The sequence below is a fragment of the Musa acuminata genome, unplaced genomic scaffold (assembly GCF_036884655.1).
Source record: "Musa acuminata AAA Group cultivar baxijiao unplaced genomic scaffold, Cavendish_Baxijiao_AAA HiC_scaffold_1154, whole genome shotgun sequence".
In the NCBI taxonomy this organism is placed as follows: domain Eukaryota; kingdom Viridiplantae; phylum Streptophyta; class Magnoliopsida; order Zingiberales; family Musaceae; genus Musa; species Musa acuminata.
In genome coordinates this window covers 240,817-261,277 of record NW_027021366.1, presented here as the reverse complement: position 1 = coordinate 261,277, position 20,461 = coordinate 240,817, and the positions used below count along the sequence as shown (strand labels likewise).

At 53.4% G+C, this 20,461-nt stretch overlaps 1 protein-coding gene across 1 annotated transcript; it reads left to right on the top strand.

The window, feature by feature from the left end:
* Positions 1 to 414: 414 nt before the first annotated feature.
* Positions 415 to 14,460, top strand: LOC135671747 (uncharacterized). Its single transcript, XM_065179907.1, has 8 exons — positions 415 to 1,160; positions 1,212 to 1,356; positions 10,097 to 10,315; positions 10,466 to 10,792; positions 11,188 to 11,586; positions 11,761 to 12,032; positions 12,153 to 13,814; positions 13,878 to 14,460. Exons 1-8 carry the CDS (start codon positions 415 to 417, stop codon positions 14,458 to 14,460), a joined length of 4,353 nt encoding a protein of 1,450 aa, XP_065035979.1.
* The last annotated feature ends 6,001 nt before the right edge of the window (positions 14,461 to 20,461 follow it).

Below are 20,461 nucleotides of genomic sequence, written 5' to 3'. Positions count from 1 at the left end.
GGACGCCATCAGAGATACGGCCCCGACCGACGGGATGGCGCAGCCGAGAATGCCGGGTTCCCCTATAAACGTCCTCAAGCCAGAAGGGAAAGGTAAGGCTGAATTCCCCAAAAACAACCGCCACCGCATCTCTCTAACTTGATCGTCGGAGGGGTCGGGTCGAGCGGACCCGACCATTGTGCAGGTATCAAGCCGAGGTCTCCCGACCGGGACGCGCCGGCGATCCCCGCTCGGGAAGAGTCGCCGCATCGCCCCGAGTCCGAGGCCGCACCCGACCACCCCGGTGGAGACGAGTACCGCCCCAGGGAGATCCCCGCCATTCGGACCCCCGAACGAGCCGAGACGACCTCCCGGGTCACGGCTAAGAAAAAGGGTGTTTACACTAAATAGAAAAAAGGTGTTTACACTAACATAATGGCGCTAGAAGGAGGGCCGGTCCGAATGTCAAGCGATCCACAGGCTCACTCCGACGAACCCCCAGCCATCCGGTCGCACACGACCGACGCGACGGAGGAAAACCCCCAACAGGAGGGAATTCGGGACGAGCGCCCCGCCGCGACCTCGGAGCGCTATTGGCGATTATTCAACGATCCGGGCCTATCGCCTCCCGTCGCCAATCCCGGTGGCCCCTCACCCGTGCCACCAGAAGCCCTCTACGACCTCACGCATCAGGTTCGGGCCCTTACGGGAGTAATGCAGACCATCATCCCGCTGGTCTCTCCCCCGACGTCTTCACACTCAACCTTACCCCCACCGCGGCAACGGCCCGCCGGCGCTCAAAACGCCGCGCCGCTCCCCGAGTCTCCCGCTTCGCCTCCGCGCCGATCGACCCGACCTGGGAGCCGAGGAGCGGAGGAACTAGCGGCGCACCCGACGCCCGTAGCCCCACTTTCAGACTCAGCGGAGGGCCTGTGGGCCCAGCTACGCCTCGTAGGCCGCCGGCTGGACGAGGTGCAGCGCGAGGTTCGCCGGACCGGGGGAGACCCGGGGGCCGAACAACACCAGGGGTCCCCCTTCATCCCCGAGATTCAAGAGCAGGCCATCCCGCCGCATTTTCGGCTCCCGTCACTAGATGCTTATGAAGGTGCCACCGATCCGGCAGACCACGTGGCTGCTTTCCGCGCCCAAATGGCGCTATACGGGACGTTCGATGCCCTGATGTGCAGGGCGTTCCCGACAACCCTGCGGGGCCCAGCCCGAGCGTGGTACAGCAATCTGAAGACCGCGACCATCGCCTCTTTCGACCAGCTGGCCAGGGACTTTGAGCTTAACTTCCTGGCTCATGCCAAGCCGAAACCGTCGGTGGCGATGCTCCTCGGGCTCAACCAGAGGGAGGATGAGCCCCTTTCTCACTTTGTGAACCGCTTCACCACACAAATCCGCGGGCTATCTGTGTTGGGAAATCATAGGGGGCGACATCATATGCGCAGCGGAAGAACAAGAAAACAAAAATCCCCGATTCCCAAAAAGATGTTCATCGTCGTGCGAAGATTGGTGCGCAAAATCCGCAAAAACACAAAACTGCGTATAGAGATTGTGTTACCTAGGGAGATCGTATATCCCTGTTTCCTTGCAGATCCTTAGGAGAGGGTGAAGGAGGTCAAGCGTCCTCCTCTCTAGCGGTGATCCACACAGCAGGGTTGCGACGACGCTCCTCAAAACTCCAGGCCTACTCTGAGGTGGAGAGGGAGAGGAGAATAGGAAGGGCAAGCAAAGACTCTAGCCTATGAGGCTGTGAATCCCTCCTATTTATAGAGATCCCGTGTCAAAACCCTAATGGGTCCTTTCCCTAGTGGGTATTGGATCTGCATCCAATAAGACAAGGGCTCCGTCGGATATCTCATATCCGAACCTCTACTCATCGCAATGCCTACCATATGTGTGTGACCCTCTAGGCCCAATATCGAGCTGGCCGTGAGTCATACCTGTCAGAACTCCTTCTAACTCAGTGAATTATTATCTCTGTAATAATTCACTCGACTCATCGACTACGGAAGTACTAGGCCACTACGCCGTAGTCCCCAGACGATACAGGGGAATCCAATCCATTGGACCTGTCTGTCCTCAGTTACCATGTACCTATAGTCCCTCATCCATCTAATATCCCAGAGACCGTATATCGAGCATGGTGCTGTCAGACCCATACGGTTTCTACTCGAATCTCGCTCTAATCGGATTCTCCCGGAGAACTCTTTCTCTCTCAACCCGAATGACCCTGGCCAGGGATTTGTCTGAGCAAGAACACATGGGATATTCCTCTCATGATACCGAGAGTGGATGATCCTCTATCGACACTCAATAGCCCTCGTAAGGTCGACTACCACTCCCAATGACCAGCTGTACTAGATCTGGGAACAGCCAAACCTATAAGTCTGGTATCAAAGAGTGGAGCACTCATACAGGACATCCTTGGTGTCTCAAGTCTAAGAACCAGATACACCACTAGGACTACGGAATCGTTGTCTGACAATAAGGCATCATCAACCATCCAGCATTCCGTAAGCGGATCAATCAGTGAACTCATTCTCCAATGAGCACCTGTACTGTATCCCTAGTGTCCCTACACGAGCAACTATGAGACCAGCTGCATCCATCATATGGACGGGTATACAGCACACCAGTCTATCCGGTTATCACGATGTCCCTCTCGAGTAACCTATGACCGGGATTATTTAGGATATGTGTTTAAAGGTGAATCGATCTCATTATCGTGATCTCATCACGATCCGATTCCCATTGCACAAATCCAAGGACATCACAATATATATGCATTTATGCAATAGTTATAAAGTGATATACGCCAAAATATAATAAGCAAAAAGATTCTGTATCAAGTCACACGTGCCATCACTCACGTGATTGGCTTGCTGGGCACCTATGACTAGCAATCTCCCACTTGACCTAAAGCCAATCACCTATGTGTCTGATCCCCATCAGACCCCTGTGACGCTCAAAGACAAAATGAGACAACGGCTTTGTCAGTGGATCTGCAATGTTATCTTCGGATGGAACTCTTTCCACTGCTACATCTCCTCGGGTTACGATCTCTCTTATAAGCTGGAACCTCCTCAGAACACTTCTGATAAGACCCGGGTTCCCTTATTTGAGTAATCACCCCATAGTGGTCGCAATATAAGGAAGTCGACTTGTCGCTATCCGTATCGACTCCCAAACTCCCTCCTTTGCTGCATCTAATGCGGCAATGTACTCCGCCTCTGTGGTCGAGTCAGCAGTGGTATCTTGCTTGGAACTCTTCCAGCACACTGCTCCTCCATTCAAGGTGTACACATACCCTGAATTCGACTTGCTATCATCGACATCAGACTGAAAACTTGAGTCAGTGTAGCCTTCAACCTTAAGGCTATTACCTCCATATACTAGTAAAAGATCCTTAGTCCTTCTCAAGTACTTAAAGATACACTTTACTGCTTTCCAGTGCTCCAAGCCTGGATCCGCCTGATACCTGCTCATGACACTCAGAGCATGCGCTATATCAGGCCTAGTACATAGCATGGCATACATGATAGACCCTATTGCTGAGGCATAAGGTATCATATCCATGTTCGCCCTTTGGAATTTTCCATGCCAAACCTTTTGACAATGGTTTTTATGTACCTGGACTGGGACAAGCCAAGCATCCTCTTGGATCTATCTCTATAGATTCTAATCCCCAAGATATAGGATGCTTCCCTTAAGTCCTTAATGGAGAAGTGTCTAGATAACCAAGCCTTTATTGTGGATAGCATTCCTATGTCATTCCCAATGATGAGGATGTCATCCACATATAACACCAAAAAGCTAATAGCGCTCCCACTTATCTTTCTGTATACACAAGGCTCATCTTCGTTCTTAACGAAGTCATAAGATCTGATTGCCTCATCAAATCTTATGTTCCAACTTCGGGAAGCTTGCTTTAGTCCATAAATGGATCTAAGCAACCTACACACCTTATCTGGGCAGTTCTTGGACACGAATCCCTCAGGTTGCATCATATACACCTCCTCCTCCAGGTTCCCGTTGAGGAATGCGGTTTTCACATCCATTTGCCAGATCTCATAATCATAGTGTGCTGCAATAGCCAATAGAATTCTGATGGATTTTAGCATTGCTACGGGTGAGAAAGTTTCGTCGTAGTCAACACCTTGCCTTTGACGATACCCCTTAGCCACTAGCCTTGCTTTATAGGTCTCTACCTTTCCATCTACTCCGATCTTTTTCTTAAAGATCCACTTGCAACCGATGGGTACAATACCTTCGGGTGCATCAACTAGGTTCCAAACCTTATTGGAGTACATAGAATCCATCTCAGAATTCATGGCTTCTTTCCACTTCCCGGAGTCTATACTCATAATAGCCTCCTCGTAGGTCTGAGGATCAATATCCTCTACATCCTCTGCTCTAATATGTCTCACATATCTCTTAGGAGGATGGGATACTCTATCAGACCTGCGTAAAGTTGATACTTGTGTATTAGGTACCTGAACAGACTCGAGCTGTAGAGTGGTGCTTGAGCTTGGTTCTCCAACCTCGCTCAATTCTATCATTCTCCCACTGTCTCCGTCAAGAATGTGTTCCTTCTCAAGGAACACTGCTCTCTTAGCTACAAAGACCTTTTGGTCCTCGAGATGATAGAAGTAATACCCACAAGTTTCCTTGGGGTATCCCACAAATTTACATCGCCCTGTCCTTGATTCTAACTTATCGGTGTTGTGTCTTTTAACATGGGCAGAGCAGCCCCAAATCTTAACAACCTTAAGATCAGGTTTCTTCCCTTTCCATATCTCATATGGTGTAGACACTACCGACTTAGTTGGAACTCTGTTCAGAAGGTAAGCTGCGGTTTCTAGGGCATATCCCCAGAATGAGATGGGTAGGTCAGCGAAACTCATCATGGACCGTACCATATCTAATAATGTACGATTTCTCCTTTCAGAGACACCATTGAGCTGAGGTGTATAAGGAGGTGTCCATTGGGATAATATCCCATGGTCCTTGAGGAAGTGAGTAAACTCTGTACTTAAGTACTCACCTCCTCGATCTGATCGAAGAGTTTTGATACTCTTTCCAGTCTGGTTCTCCACCTCATTCTTATACTCTCTGAATTTCTCAAAGGCCTCGGACTTGTACTTCATTAAGTACACATATCCATACCTTGAGAAATCATCAGTAAATGTAATGAAGTAGGAGTAACCTCCAATGGTATGAGTTGACATGGGTCCACATACATCACTATGTATGAGTTCCAACAACTCAGTGGCTCTCTCTCCAGTTCCACTAAATGGAGAGTTGGTCAGTTTTCCACGAATGCAAGGCTCACAAGTTGCATATGACACATAGTCGAATGGATCTAGATATCCATCATTTAGCAACTTTTGAATCCTTCTTTCATGGATGTGACCTAGCCTACAATGCCATAGGTATGCACTGTTCAACTCATCTCGTTTCCTTTTGGACACATTTATATTCATGATATGTGGAGTGGTGTCTAACATAAATAAACCATTATGCAATGTTCCTTTCGTGATGATCTTATCATCTAATAATATCGAACAACCATTGTTCTCAAAAACAAATTTATATCCACTAACTGTTAAACATGGAATGGAGATAATGTTTTTGATAATAGAAGGAACAAAATAACATGCATCTAATGCAATAAAAGCTCCACTAGGCAGATGTAGGGCGACCTCGCCAACAGCTAATACAGCAACTTTTGCCCCATTACCCATCTTGAGGTCCATCTCGCCTCTCTCTAGTCTCCTAGGCCTTGCCAGAACCTGCAACGAATTGCATATATGATAAGCACTACCGGTATCTAATACCCATGTGTTATCATAAGAGTTTGACAAATGGAGACTGATCATGAATGTACCTGAAGCTTCACCAAGCTTCTATTTCGCCCTTTCTACAAGGTACTCTTTGTAGTTCCTCTTCCATTGCCCATCTTTACCATAGTGGAAGCACTGGCCTTTGTCCTTTGCTGGGTCTTTCTTAGCAACCTTTGCTTTACCTGGTTTGCCCTTGCCCTTTCCCTTCTTAAGGGACCTTTCTGCTTTCCTTTTCTTTCTGGTCTCACCAGTGTAGAGAACTGGCTTCTCTTTCTTAATAGTACTCTCTGCCTCCCTCAACATATTGAGGAGCTCTGGGAGAGTCACCTCAAGCTTGTTCATATTAAAGTTCATTATGAACTGTGAAAAGGAATCTGGTAGGGACTGAAGCACAATGTCCACACACAAGTTATCCTCTAGGACCATTCCTAGACCTGTGAGTTTCTCTATCCACTCAATCATCTTTAGGACATGGTTCTGAACCGGTGTCCCCTCAGTCATCCTAGCGCGGAAAAGGCTCTTGGATATCTCATATCGTTGAGTCCTTCCCTGTTCCTCAAACAATTTACGGACATGTAGGAGAATGGATCTGGCATCCATCTTTTCATGTTGTCTCTGTAACTCTGGAGTCATAGAGCCCAACATATAGCACTGAGCAAGAGTGGAGTCATCAATGTACTTCACGTAGCGAGCGATCTCATCATCGCTTGCCCCTTCTTCGGGCGTAGGCATCACTGTATCAAGGACGTACACGATTTTCTCCGCTGTGAGAACAATTCTCAAGTTACGGAGCCAATCCGTATAATTTGGACCAGTGAGGCGGTTGACATCAAGTATGCCACGTAAGGGATTTGAAAGCGACATTTTCTGAAAATAAAGATGTAGCAAAAATGAATAACATGCAGATTTTGCAAGAAATAAACTATCAAGATATGGACTTCTATCTTAATATGCTCCCACTATTTTACTAACGAGTCACGCGACACCCTCAGCACGTGAAACGGAAGTCTCCGGCAGACTTCTAGTGGGGATCAGGATCCAATCAGCGTCTTAGTGTAACCTCGAGGGACTCGACCAATCACACTAAGCCTAAAAGGTAGACAACTCTTGCCGATCACAACTCCTTGTGATTCCCGTCCTGTTCGGCCTCCGAATCACCATGGCCTCGAGGGACTCGACCAACCATGATGCTCGGTTAAGTCAACACCTTCGTTACAAGATGAGTCTGATTTGATGATATACCCTCGAGGGACTCGACCAAGCATATCATGCCCTCAGGTCACCGGTGACATCTCTATGTCGTAAGCAAGATAGCGAATCGCGATATAGGTGAGTCTCGAGGGACTCGACCAACTCAACCTACACCGGGATTCGGTTCCTACTCATAACGATGGAAGGCCACGTGGGTCAATCTAATTGCCTCACGTTTACCGACTTAATTTTATCGAGAGATGTTTCTATGATTTGGTCTCCTAATATGACATGTCACACATATACATATTTAATATATATCTACATCGCATGCAAATATATATACATATCTAGTATGTGTATAAGCAATCACACCAGATGATCATGGACCACAACCTAATATGATTAGGCCCGAGCCAGTAGGCCTAATCACTCACATCAAGATCTATGTGTGCAACGGTGCATCTCCATGCCTTGTGATCGTCCATCTCGTCCTCGTCGGTTCCGTCGACATCTTGATGCATCTCCATGCATCACGATCGTCCGTCTCGTGGGTCCCGCTATGGCATCCACGCTCCCGCTGCGCCTCCTCATGTGATTACAACTTAATCATAGGCACGCAGGCCCGACAATAAACGAGAAATATAATGGAGGTTCGCAGACCTCAATAATAATAATCACAAGTACACACATCACACGGTCCATGATCATCCGTCCACTCATCATACATCACATGTATAAATAATCATCATCATGTAGGACTACTAGATAATAATAAAAATAATAATCAACTAAACCTTTTAATTAATTAATATTTTCTAAAATCAGGGATATATAGGGAATTTCTCAATTCCTAAGGGTATTTTCGTAATTTGGACAAAAGACAGAAACTGGAATTTCTCAAATTCCGAGGGGCAAAACTGTCTTTTTCCCAGAAAACCCTAATGCCCTTTCCCCTTTTCGCTGCTGCCGCCGCCGCCACCCTGCCGGCGGCGGCCTGTGCGGCGAGGGGCGGGGCGCTGCCCTCGCCTGCGGGCGGCACGCCCGCTGGGGTCGCTGCCGCTGCAGGTGGGCGCCCCCGCGGGCGCCGCCGCCTTCGCGGGCGGTTCTGCCCGCGAGTCAGCGCCCGCAGGTGGTGCTGTCTCGCTGGCGGCCGCCCCTGCGGGGTATTTGCCCGTGGGAGCAGCGGCCACAGGCGCCGCTGCCCTGCGGTGCCTCAGCCCGCGCTGCTGCCCCGCGGCGCCTCTACCCGCGGGCTCAGCGGCCGCAGGCGCCTCTACCCGCGGGCTGCCAGCCCCGCCGGCAGCAAGCCTGCTGCAAGCAGGCCGCCGGCCGGCTGCTGCAGGCACAGCGCTTGCGCATGCGCCGGCGCTGTGCTGCCTGGCTGCGGCTGCGGTTGCGGCTGGCTGTAGGCATGCAGATCGAGGGCAGCAACTGTTGCTGCCCTTCCTCGCTTTTGCGTCAACGATTTTGACGTCAAAATTCTTCCTAAACACAACACACGCAGTTCAAAAACCAATCATTCGCACGAACAACCTGGCTCCGATACCACTGTTGGGAAATCATAGGGGGCGACATCATATGCGCAGCGGAAGAACAAGAAAACAAAAATCCCCGATTCCCAAAAAGATGTTCATCGTCGTGCGAAGATTGGTGCGCAAAATCCGCAAAAACACAAAACTGCGTATAGAGATTGTGTTACCTAGGGAGATCGTATATCCCTGTTTCCTTGCAGATCCTTAGGAGAGGGTGAAGGAGGTCAAGCGTCCTCCTCTCTAGCGGTGATCCACACAGCAGGGTTGCGACGACGCTCCTCAAAACTCCAGGCCTACTCTGAGGTGGAGAGGGAGAGGAGAATAGGAAGGGCAAGCAAAGACTCTAGCCTATGAGGCTGTGAATCCCTCCTATTTATAGAGATCCCGTGTCAAAACCCTAATGGGTCCTTTCCCTAGTGGGTATTGGATCTGCATCCAATAAGACAAGGGCTCCGTCGGATATCTCATATCCGAACCTCTACTCATCGCAATGCCTACCATATGTGTGTGACCCTCTAGGCCCAATATCGAGCTGGCCGTGAGTCATACCTGTCAGAACTCCTTCTAACTCAGTGAATTATTATCTCTGTAATAATTCACTCGACTCATCGACTACGGAAGTACTAGGCCACTACGCCGTAGTCCCCAGACGATACAGGGGAATCCAATCCATTGGACCTGTCTGTCCTCAGTTACCATGTACCTATAGTCCCTCATCCATCTAATATCCCAGAGACCGTATATCGAGCATGGTGCTGTCAGACCCATACGGTTTCTACTCGAATCTCGCTCTAATCGGATTCTCTTGGAGAACTCTTTCTCTCTCAACCCGAATGACCCTGGCCAGGGATTTGTCTGAGCAAGAACACATGGGATATTCCTCTCATGATACCGAGAGTGGATGATCCTCTATCGACACTCAATAGCCCTCGTAAGGTCGACTACCACTCCCAATGACCAGCTGTACTAGATCTGGGAACAGCCAAACCTATAAGTCTGGTATCAAAGAGTGGAGCACTCATACAGGACATCCTTGGTGTCTCAAGTCTAAGAACCAGATACACCACTAGGACTACGGAATCGTTGTCTGACAATAAGGCATCATCAACCATCCAGCATTCCGTAAGCGGATCAATCAGTGAACTCATTCTCCAATGAGCACCTGTACTGTATCCCTAGTGTCCCTACACGAGCAGCTATGAGACCAGCTGCATCCATCATATGGACGGGTATACAGCACACCAGTCTATCCGGTTATCACGATGTCCCTCTCGAGTAACCTATGACCGGGATTATTTAGGATATGTGTTTAAAGGTGAATCGATCTCATTATCGTGATCTCATCACGATCCGATTCCCATTGCACAAATCCAAGGACATCACAATATATATGCATTTATGCAATAGTTATAAAGTGATATACGCCAAAATATAATAAGCAAAAAGATTCTGTATCAAGTCACACGTGCCATCACTCACGTGATTGGCTTGCTGGGCACCTATGACTAGCAATCTGATGCTCACCCTTCTTTGATGATGTAGGCATTCATGATGGGCCTGCGCCCTACCCGATTCTTTTGGTCTCTGGTGGAGCGACCCCCTACTTCGGTACCCGAAATGTTGCAGCGTGCGAACCAGTACATCGCTGCCGAGGCATGGATGGTCGGGAAGCGTGACGAGCGCAAAAGGGTCAAGCCAGAGCAGTCCCAACAGCAACAGCCCGCCACCTCCCGGCGCAGGGCCGGCGGCCTCAACGATGCGGTACCTGGGTCCCCTCTTCCGGGCCTGAACTCCTCTCGGACCGAGATATTTCTCCATATTAAGGAGAAAGGCCTTCTCAAAGACCCCTACCCGATGAGGAGTCCGCGCGAGCTCGCGGACCGCTCCAAATACTGCCGTTTCCACCGACAGCCCGATCACGACACCGAGGAGTGTCGGGAATTAAAAAGGCAAATTGAGGAGCTCATCCGCCGAGGACACCTCGGTTCATACCTCCGACCAGACAAGGAGCTCTCGCCACGCCCGGAGGGCCCCATCGAGCGACACATAGATGTCATAACCGGCGGGCCGGCGTCCGGAGGGAGTTCCACGGCGGGTGGAAGGGCATACGCCAGGGCCTCCCGGGCTGAGGGTTCCAAACCCGAAAAAGGTCCCGAAGTCACCTTCCCGACCGAGGGATCTGAACTAACCGAGCATGATGACGCACTGGTGATATCAGCCAGAATCGCCAACGCGCAAGTGAGAAGAATCATGGTCGACACTGGAAGCTCGGCCGATATACTTTATTGGGACGCCTTCCAAAAGCTCGGCCTGGTAAAGGAGAACATAAAGCCGGTATGCTCAACACTCACGGGGTTCACCGGCGCCTCGATCTCGTCACTAGGGGTCATCACCCTGCCCCTAACTTTGGGAGCCTTCCCGAAGCAAAAACGGTGATGACCTCCTTTCTGGTGGTCGACCCCCCCACGGCATACAACGCCATCCTAGGACGGCCAACCCTCAACAAGACCCGAGCCGTCATCTCAACTTACTATCAAACCATCAAGTTCCCGACCCACGATGGGGTCGGGGAAGTGGCGGGGAACTCCTGGGAGTCCAGGCGCTGCTACTTGACCGCTGTGTCATTAAACAAGAGAGCAAGGATCCAATCCCCGCTGGAAGACCCCCGGGAGGGAAAAAAACCAACCCCCCGCCCCGAGCCGAAGGAATCCACTGTCGACTTGCCACTAGTCGAAGGAAGGCCCGATCAAACAGTCAAAATCGGGTCGGAACTCCCCGAAAAGGAACGACAGCAGCTCGTCGGCCTTCTGCGAGTCAACGCCGACATCTTCGCTTGGACGCCAGCCGACCTAGCAGGAGTCCACCCGGAAGTCGCGCTGCACCACCTGAACATCTCGTCCGACGCCCGGCCGGTGAAACAGAGGCCCAGGCGGCAGGCCCCGGATCGGCAACTGGCCATCCGAGAAGAAGTAAACCGGCTTCTGACGGCCGGTTTCATAGAAGAGGCAAGGTACCCACAGTGGCTCTCCAATGTAGTCCTTGTCAAAAAACCTAATGGGAGCTGGCGGATGTGCGTTGACTACACCAGTCTCAACAATGCTTGCCCAAAAGATTGCTACCCCCTGCCAAAGATCGACCAACTGGTCGACGCCACGGCCGGCCACGCCCGACTCTCGTTTATGGACGCCTTCTCCGGGTACAACCAGATCAGGATGACACCCGAAGATCAAAAACATACAGCCTTCATCACCGAGCAAGGGATATATTTTTACAAAGTTATGCCGTTCGGGTTAAAAAACGCCGGGGCAACCTACCAGAGGACGGTGAACAAGATGTTCGCCCGCCAGATCGGACGAAACATGGAGGTATATGTCGACGACATGATCGTAAAGAGCCGAACGGCGGAGGCTCATCCCTCCGACCTGGCAGAAACATTCGACACTCTGCAGAGGTTCGGCCTGCGCCTCAACCCCGCCAAGTGCGCCTTTGGTGTGACCTCGGGAAAATTCCTCGGATTCATCGTGCACGAGAGAGGGATTGACGCCAACCCGGAAAAGATACAGGCCATCATTGACATGCGGCCTCCTCGGACGATCAGAGACCTGCAGCGCCTTAACGGGAGGCTAGTCGCTTTATCGCGTTTCCTCTCCCGATCGGGAGATCGCTGCCACTCCTTTTTCCGGGCCCTGAAGGATCCGAAGAACTTCCGATGGACGGCGGAATGCGAGACGGCCTTCGAGCAGATGAAGCTACATCTGGCCAGCCTCCCTCGACTCGCTTCGGTCTCCCCAGGGGAGAAGCTGAGTCTCTACCTTGCCGTCTCTCGGCACGCGGTCAGCTCGGTTCTAGTCAAAGAAATTTCCGGCGATCAACTACCGGTCTACTACGTCAGCCACATGCTGAGCGGGCCAAAAGAACGCTACCCGCCGATCGAAAAGCTGGCGCTGGCGCTCGTCCTGTCGGCGCGGAAACTCCGCCCCTACTTCCAGGCCCACCCGATAGAGGTAATAACCGATCAGCCGCTTCGGCTTGTCCTGTCCAAATTCGATGTTGCAGGGCGTCTCCTCAAATGGGCAGTGGAGCTCGGCGAGCACGACATACAATACATACCTCGGACCGCCATCAAAGCCCAATCCGTGGCAGACTTCATTGCGGAGCTGACCCCGAATACCGGCAAAGAACTCGAGCCGCTGCGCGACACCTGGACCCTCCACGTAGACGGCTCGGCCAACGCGAAAGGCGCCGGCGCGGGTCTGGTACTGACAACACCTGACGGCCGCTCGATCGAGCGCTCCTTCCGCTTCGGGTTCAGAGCCACCAACAACGAGGCGGAATACGAAGCTCTCCTGGCGGGGCTCCAGTTGGCACTGGAAATGCAGGTGACCGACATACGCGTCATCACCGACTCGCAGCTGGTGGCTAGGCAGCTCGACGGCGAATACGAGGCCCGGGACCCGACTATGGCGAAATACCTAGCGCAGGTAAGAAGCCTGGCCGCCAAGTTCGCCCATTTTGAACTGTCGAATGTTCCCAGGAGCGAGAACCAGCGAGCCGACACCCTGGCTAAACTGGCGTCCGGCCCGTCCCCCCGGGCTCGACCCGAGACCGAAGAACTCCCCCGCCGAGCTATAGAGGTCGTCGCCACCGTCGCTCACGGCGCGCCGGCCACTTGGGTACAGGAGATGTTACGCTTCAAGCAGGACGGGACCCTGCCCGACAATACAACTACAGCTCGGCGCTTGCGTCGGACGCAGGCGTGGTACATCGAGGAAGGAGGACGGCTGTACAAACGGTCTTTCTCGCGCCCCCTGTTGCGCTGCCTGGAGCCGAGCGAAGCCTGGACGGTTCTGTCTGACATGCACGGAGGGGCTTGCGGGGAACACATAGGCGAGCGAGCCCTGGCGCACAAGGTACTCCGACAGGGGTACTACTGGCCGACCATGCGCCAGGACGCAAAAGCTCTCGTACGGCGATGCAGCTCGTGCCAGGAGCACGCCCGCACCGCCCGACGGCCGGCGGTCCTGTTCACCCCCGTCGACTGTGCCTGGCCATTCGCGCAATGGGGACTGGACATACTCGGGCCTCTCCCGCCTGCCTCCAGCCAGCGGAAGTACATCATCGTGGGAGTGGACTACTTTACCAGATGGGTCGAAGCCGAGCCCCTAGCAACCATCACGGAGTCGCAAGTAAAAAGGTTCGTATGGAGAAACCTTATAACCCGTTTCAGCCTGCCCCAGTCCATCGTCGCCGACAATGGACCGTAGTTCGCCGGCAGGAAATTCCAAGAGTTTTGCGCCAACCACAAAATTCAACTGAGGTTCAGCTCGGTGGCTTACCCCCAGGCGAATGGGCTAGCCGAAGTAACCAACCGGGCCATCGTCGACGGACTCAAGAGAAGGGTATCCGCTACCCGATCGGCTTGGATCGACGAGCTCCCGAGCGTCCTGTGGGCGCTTCGCACTACCCCCAAGACCCCGACCGGGGAGTCCCCCTATAGCCTCACGTTCGGGACCGAGGCCGTGTTGCCACCCGAGGTAGCCGTCCCGACTCCGCGGACGGCAGACTACATCGAAGAAGCCTCGGGTGAAGGGCTCCGATCAAACCTGGACCTGCTCGAGGAAAGACGGGCCGACGCACACCAGAAAGCCCTTTCTTACAAAAGAGCCGTAGCGAGGGTCTACAACCGGAACGTGCGACCCCGGTCGATAAAGTTAGAGGACTTGGTCCTGCGCAAAATCGAGGTCAGCCACCCCACCCGAGTAAGGGGGAAACTGGCCCCAAAGTGGGAGGGACCCTATCGGGTCATCGGAGTATCCCGACCGGGGACATTCAGGCTCGCAACAATGGATGGCGACCCCGTGCCCCGGACTTGGAACATACAGAACCTTAGGAAATATTTCGTCTGAAGAAATAGACAATACGCAAACACAGAAAATCGGAGGAAAAGATCATCTTATTAAAAAGGAGGGGATACAGAAGCCAAAACCCATGCACAAAACCCTCACACCCTCGTCCCCGACATACAAAAACGACCCTCACTCCTCTCCCGGAGTCTTCGGGCGGTCGTCGAACGGCACGTCCTCCGGCATGTCCACCTCCAGGTCCACGGGGTGAGAGGCGAACGGATCCCTTTCCACTTCGGAGCCGGGAGGGCACGAACCGAAGCGACCCAGGGCGATCCTGTATCCATACTCGTAGGATACTCGCCCCATTCGGGTCAGTCCGAGCTCAAAGTTCTCGGACTTCTTGTAAGCTTCGATCGCCTCCTTGTCCTTTGACGGGCGGAGGCGAACCTCCTCAGCCAACGCCTCGGAAGCAGCGCGGGCTTCAGCCTCGGCCTTCTCCGCCCTCTTGGCGAGACCAAGCGCCTCTGACTTTGACCGGCGGAGCTCGGCCCGATCCAAACGAAGGAACTCCTGGAGCTCCTTGACCGAATCGCCCGACCGCTCGAGCTCTGCTCGTAAACGCGCCACTTCTTCCTCGGAACAGGTCGCGCGTTTTTCCGCAGCCGCTACCGCCTCGGGGCCCGACCCAGCCCGAATCTCCTCCAGCTGACGACACAACTCGGAGTTGCGCTCGCTGAAGTCCCAGATTATCTGGCCAGCATCGCGCACTCGGTCCATCAGCGCCGTCGAATAATGGAGGCCCTGCCACAAGAAAATAAGGGTCAGCGCACAGTCACAGGGATGCCCGGAGTTAGCAAAATGCTTACCAATGTCAGAAACCTCCCCGCCTTGCTGAGCATGGTCTCCGAGGGCAGGGTGTACAGGTCCCGGGCCAGGTCGGGGTGGAGCACGCCTCGAAGGAAGGCGGCCGAGGGATCTCCCCCGGCCCATACCTGGTCCCCTCGGGACAGCCCCTTCCATCGGGCGACCAGCGGGTCGGAAGCCTCCCCTGTCGGAAGCTCGCCCATCACCGCTGCCCATAGGGGCTCGTCGGCCCCCACGCGTAGCCCGCACAGATCATCCACCGTGGGCAGGTTCGCCCTCTTCCCGGCCGCCCCCTGGCTAGGCCCTTCAAATCGGGAAGGCCCCTCCTCCCGAGTGGTCCGCTTGGCACCCACGATCTTTGGAGGAGTGGTCCCCGCCTTGGTTTTCCCCGGACCCGTCGTCCTCGCCTTCTTTGACCGACGTCCCTCGGGGATCTCCAATGGGGCACCCGCCGAACCGGGCAACGGGTCGGCTGGGGAACGCGGAGGGGAAGCAGCGGACTGGCGCGGGGAAGAAGCCGATGAAAGCGACCACCACGGAGGGACAGGAGCTTCATTCCTGCGAAGAAGACAAGCGAAACCGTCACAAACTGTGGAAACAAATAAAACGTGGAGAACACCCTCTATAAACATACCCCCGAAAGCCGGGCTAAGACCCGCCTCGGCTAGCCACTCCTCGGTCATAGCTCGGATGGCCTGAGAGCCGGGAAGGATTGCCCGAAGCCTCTTCAAATCCCGACACTCCTCGTCGTTCAAATCCGGGACGGTGTTATCTATCACCCTCACCGCCCACCGAACCCCGAAGCCCCAATCCCTCGGCCAGCTGATGTAAAAAAACCGCCCCTTCCACCCTTTATTACTCGAAGGGGCTCCCCCGACGCGAAAGCCAGCCCGGGCCGACACGAAATAGCCCCCCGGCCCCTTGAGAAGGCGGAAACATGAAAGAAAGAGGTTTCGGGTAGGGGTGATGTTAGCATAGTAACACTCCCCCAAGAACGCTACCAGGTACCGCCATGAGTTAGGCGTCACCTGGGAAGGCGAAATCCGCTAGAGAGATAGGCAGGAAACAATAAGGGGTGAAGGGGAAGGCGCAACCCAGCCTCTAGGGCATGTTGGGTCAGCGCAAAACCTCGGGGGATCGGGTCGTATGACCGCTGCCCCGGATCAGGGGCAACCAGGACAAACTCCTCCGGGATGTAGTAACGCTCCCGGAGCTTTTCCAGCGACGACCCGCTCACCACCGAGTCGAGGTCGTGCGGCCACATTAGCGCCTCAAGGGCTCGCGCCGCCTCCTCGTCCGGGGAAGACGGAGGCATGCTCTCCCGGACTCTGTCGAGGGACGAAGGCGAAGAGACAGGTGAGAAGGACATTCCTTACCGGCTTTTGGGACGAACAAGAGAGACGACGAGGGAGCGACTGTGGGATGGTGGCGTGGGAGAGGAGAGGGTGCGATGGCAGAAAGAAACGACGAGGTCCAAGACTCAGCAGCAGAAATCATAAAACGGGCAGGATACGCCATTCATATAAGGAAGAACCCGCCGAAAGAGACGTCCCTTCGTCTCCCCCTAGCGGCCGACAGCTCATCCGCACACCCGCTCGCATCAGGGAAGACCAACGAACACCCCATCATAAATGCGGACCCAAAGCCGCTGCAAGAAACGATGTGGAGAACGACCACTACGACTTCTCAACGCCTAAAAAGAACGACGATCTTGCCTCACGCTCCCCGAGACCACCTCCTCGGCGCGGCCAGCCCGCCCGAGACGTGCTCCTCGGCCACATGTTCCCGAGACCACCTCCTCGGCGCAGCCAGCCCGCCCGAGACGTGCTCTTCGGCCGCATGTTTCCCGAGACCACCTTCTCGGCGCGGCCAGCCCGCCCGAGACGTGCTCCTCGGCCACATGTTTCCCGAGACCACCTCCTCGGTGCGGCCAGCCCGCCCGAGACGTGCTCCTCGGCCGCATGTTTCCCGAGACCACCTCCTCGGCGCGGCCAGCCCGCCCGAGACGTGCTCCTCGGCCACATGTTTCCCGAGACCACCTCCTCGGCGCGGCCAGCCCGCCCGAGACGTGCTCCTCGGCCACATTTTCCCGAGACCACCTCCTCGGCGCGGCCAGCCCGCCCGAGACGTGCTCCTCGGCCACATGTTTCCCGAGACCACCTCCTCGGCGCGGCCAGCCCGCCCGAGACGTGCTCCTCGGCCACATGTTTCCCGAGACCACCTCCTCGGCGCGGCCAGCCCGCCCGAGACGTGCTCCTCGGCCGCATGTTTCCCGAGACCACCTCCTCGGCGCGGCCAGCCCGCCCGAGACGTGCTCCTCGGCCGCATGTTTCCCGAGACCACCTCCTCGGCGCGGCCAGCCCGCCCGAGACGTGCTCCCCGACCAAAGCACCTACGCAGCGCGGCCTGCTCGCCCCGGACACGAGTCCCAATCGCGACCCACAAAAAGAACCGTCGCTTACCGATCAAAAGCCATGCCTCGAATCCCCACCGTCCGATGCCGAGTCATGGCTTCCTTTGGGGGGGGGGATATGATATGGCAAAAAATGGTAAACCCCACTCCCGGCGACTTCCCCCGCACGTGGACAGGCGCGGCGCCCCAGGGAGAGCAACGAGGGCAACGGTCTGCGTCCGGACGTTAGCCTCACTGAGCCCGCAGCCCCTTCAGTTGACCCAGCACAGTAGGACGAGACAGAAGTGGGTAGCGGTTGAAGCTCGCCCATACCCTGCGATCCCCCGCTCCCATACGCAACGTCCTCAGCGATGTCGGACGCCATCAGAGATACGGCCCCGACCGACGGGATGGCGCAGCCGAGAATGCCGGGTTCCCCTATAAACGTCCTCAAGCCAGAAGGGAAAGGTAAGGCTGAATTCCCCAAAAACAACCGCCACCGCATCTCTCTAACTTGATCGTCGGAGGGGTCGGGTCGAGCGGACCCGACCATTGTGCAGGTATCAAGCCGAGGTCTCCCGACCGGGACGCGCCGGCGATCCCCGCTCGGGAAGAGTCGCCGCATCGCCCCGAGTCCGAGGCCGCACCCGACCACCCCGGTGGAGACGAGTACCGCCCCAGGGAGATCCCCGCCATTCGGACCCCCGAACGAGCCGAGACGACCTCCCGGGTCACGGCTAAGAAAAAGGGTGTTTACACTAAATAGAAAAAATGTGTTTACACTAACACCGGTAACCCACAATGTGCTCTAAGGTGACTCGGCTCGCTAACGCTTCAGACAGGAATTGACCTAGAAACTACACTAGAAACTCCCCCATACATAGTTGTTAGTGCTGCAGAAGTATCGTCTCCTTAGGTATTTCTCGTAGATAGAATCCAGATTGAAGTGAAGCTGACCCCTGACTTGCAGCAATGAACTATCTTACGCCCAACTAGAAGATGGAAATTGGACTCTCGAGCAGGCGTTTGCGTTACCTAACTTTCTCCTGTATAACATTGCCTCTCATCGACCTTTTGAGTTGAGTTCGTTTCGGGGTTAACACTTATTGGAGTGGAAGGCGAGGACACTCAGAGAGTTGAGTTCACCGTGACGACACTCCTTGAAGTTAAGAACCGATTACTGCTGACAAGCGCACTGCTCACTGATTTGATACTGCCGATTCAGTTACCTCAGCACAAGAACCTGAACCCCTAGATCTTTATTACCCTGGGTATAAGACTTGATCTTCATACTGCGCCTAGCGTTGAAGCAGAAACGAGTCATTAGTCGGTATTCCACTCCAACAGGAACAGGAGTAGGACAATGTAGTGAAATTCTCACTTGACTACTTTAGAGACTACTTAGTGAAATTCTCACTTTCATATAAGAGCACTACCGGTTATAGTGCTTGTGTCTATAAGTAATCAAGGAGAGTTCGAGTGTTGTCTGCTAGATAGGAGTGAGTTGGCTTACGTTCATCTCCGTGTCTGATAGAGGAATAGTCTCAAGCATAAGATGGATCGGGTACTGGCTTTGAAGCTCTAAGTGGAGAATTGTCTGTTCTAGTTTCATCTGTCGGTGAAGAATCATCAAGTGTAGTAGAAGTTCAAGGATCATAATATGTTGAGCCTAGAAAGATAGCGTTCCAGCAAAGGTCTCCGTTGAGGGGGTTTATCATGTTGAAGTCGAGTAATAGAGGTCATCATACGTTTTCAGATCCTATGTGGGATCAGAAGAAATAGAATGCCCTCCCAGTTTGAGTGTTGTCTCCGAGAGAAGAAGCTTTGCCTGGCTTGAATAAAATAGAGTGAAAGGAAGCACAGAATTATACCTCTTGTCTTTGGAAGAGAGAGCATCAACTCTCATATAAAGATATTACACTTACGGAAACTCCTTTAGCTTTAACCTCTTATGTGGCAGATAACTATGGCCTACTTTCGTCTCTCCCAGGCGGAGGCCCCTTTTCTTCTTGCTCGAGCCCCGATGAGCTTGCTTCTGATCCGCTTTTGTAGCACCCTTCCTCAATTAGGGATCATAGGCTTATCTTTTCTCTTTTGCATTTCTATTCGGAGCTTTCATCAAAGAATCTTTTCTTTATCGGGATGAAAGGTGGCTAGCTTCTCGTAGAGTGAGTTGCAATGTGCTCGACTGTGGGTCGGGGAATAGTGAAGCGACTGATGAACGCGCCTTATGAAGGGAAAAGCAAGAGTGGCGAAAAGGAGCATTGGAATGATTATGACATGACAACACTCTGAACACTGGCCTTTCTCGAGGATCTTGACTCTTTGATTTGCCTTCCTTTGCAAGGCACTTTCCGGCCTGTGTGGCCCGAGCCTTCCTTCTCCTTAAAAAAGGGCCTATACGAAAGAGAATCCTGTTTGATCTGAGCCCTGAAGAGTCACCTAGGAGATAGGCCAGACTCTTCTCGGCATCGTTGTCATTTCTTACCCCGAACCGAAGCTTATGTTGAATCACGCTAATCGCGCTTCACCCATTGAGGTACCCGAAAGGAAGTTCCATGATAGTGACTTTGGCTCGAAAGAACAAGAAAAGTGGAGTAAGGTAGAATATTACTAACATATATATACTAGGGCTCGAAAGAACAATAGATGATGATTAGTTTTAGGGCTCGAAAGAACAATAGATGATGATTAGTTTGACTGCCCAATGAATATGAGTGAGATGCGTATTAGTAAGACCATATTCTATTAGTCAGAACGTATTAGTGAAGAAATGAATGAATTAGTTGCGCTAAGGCAAGGAAC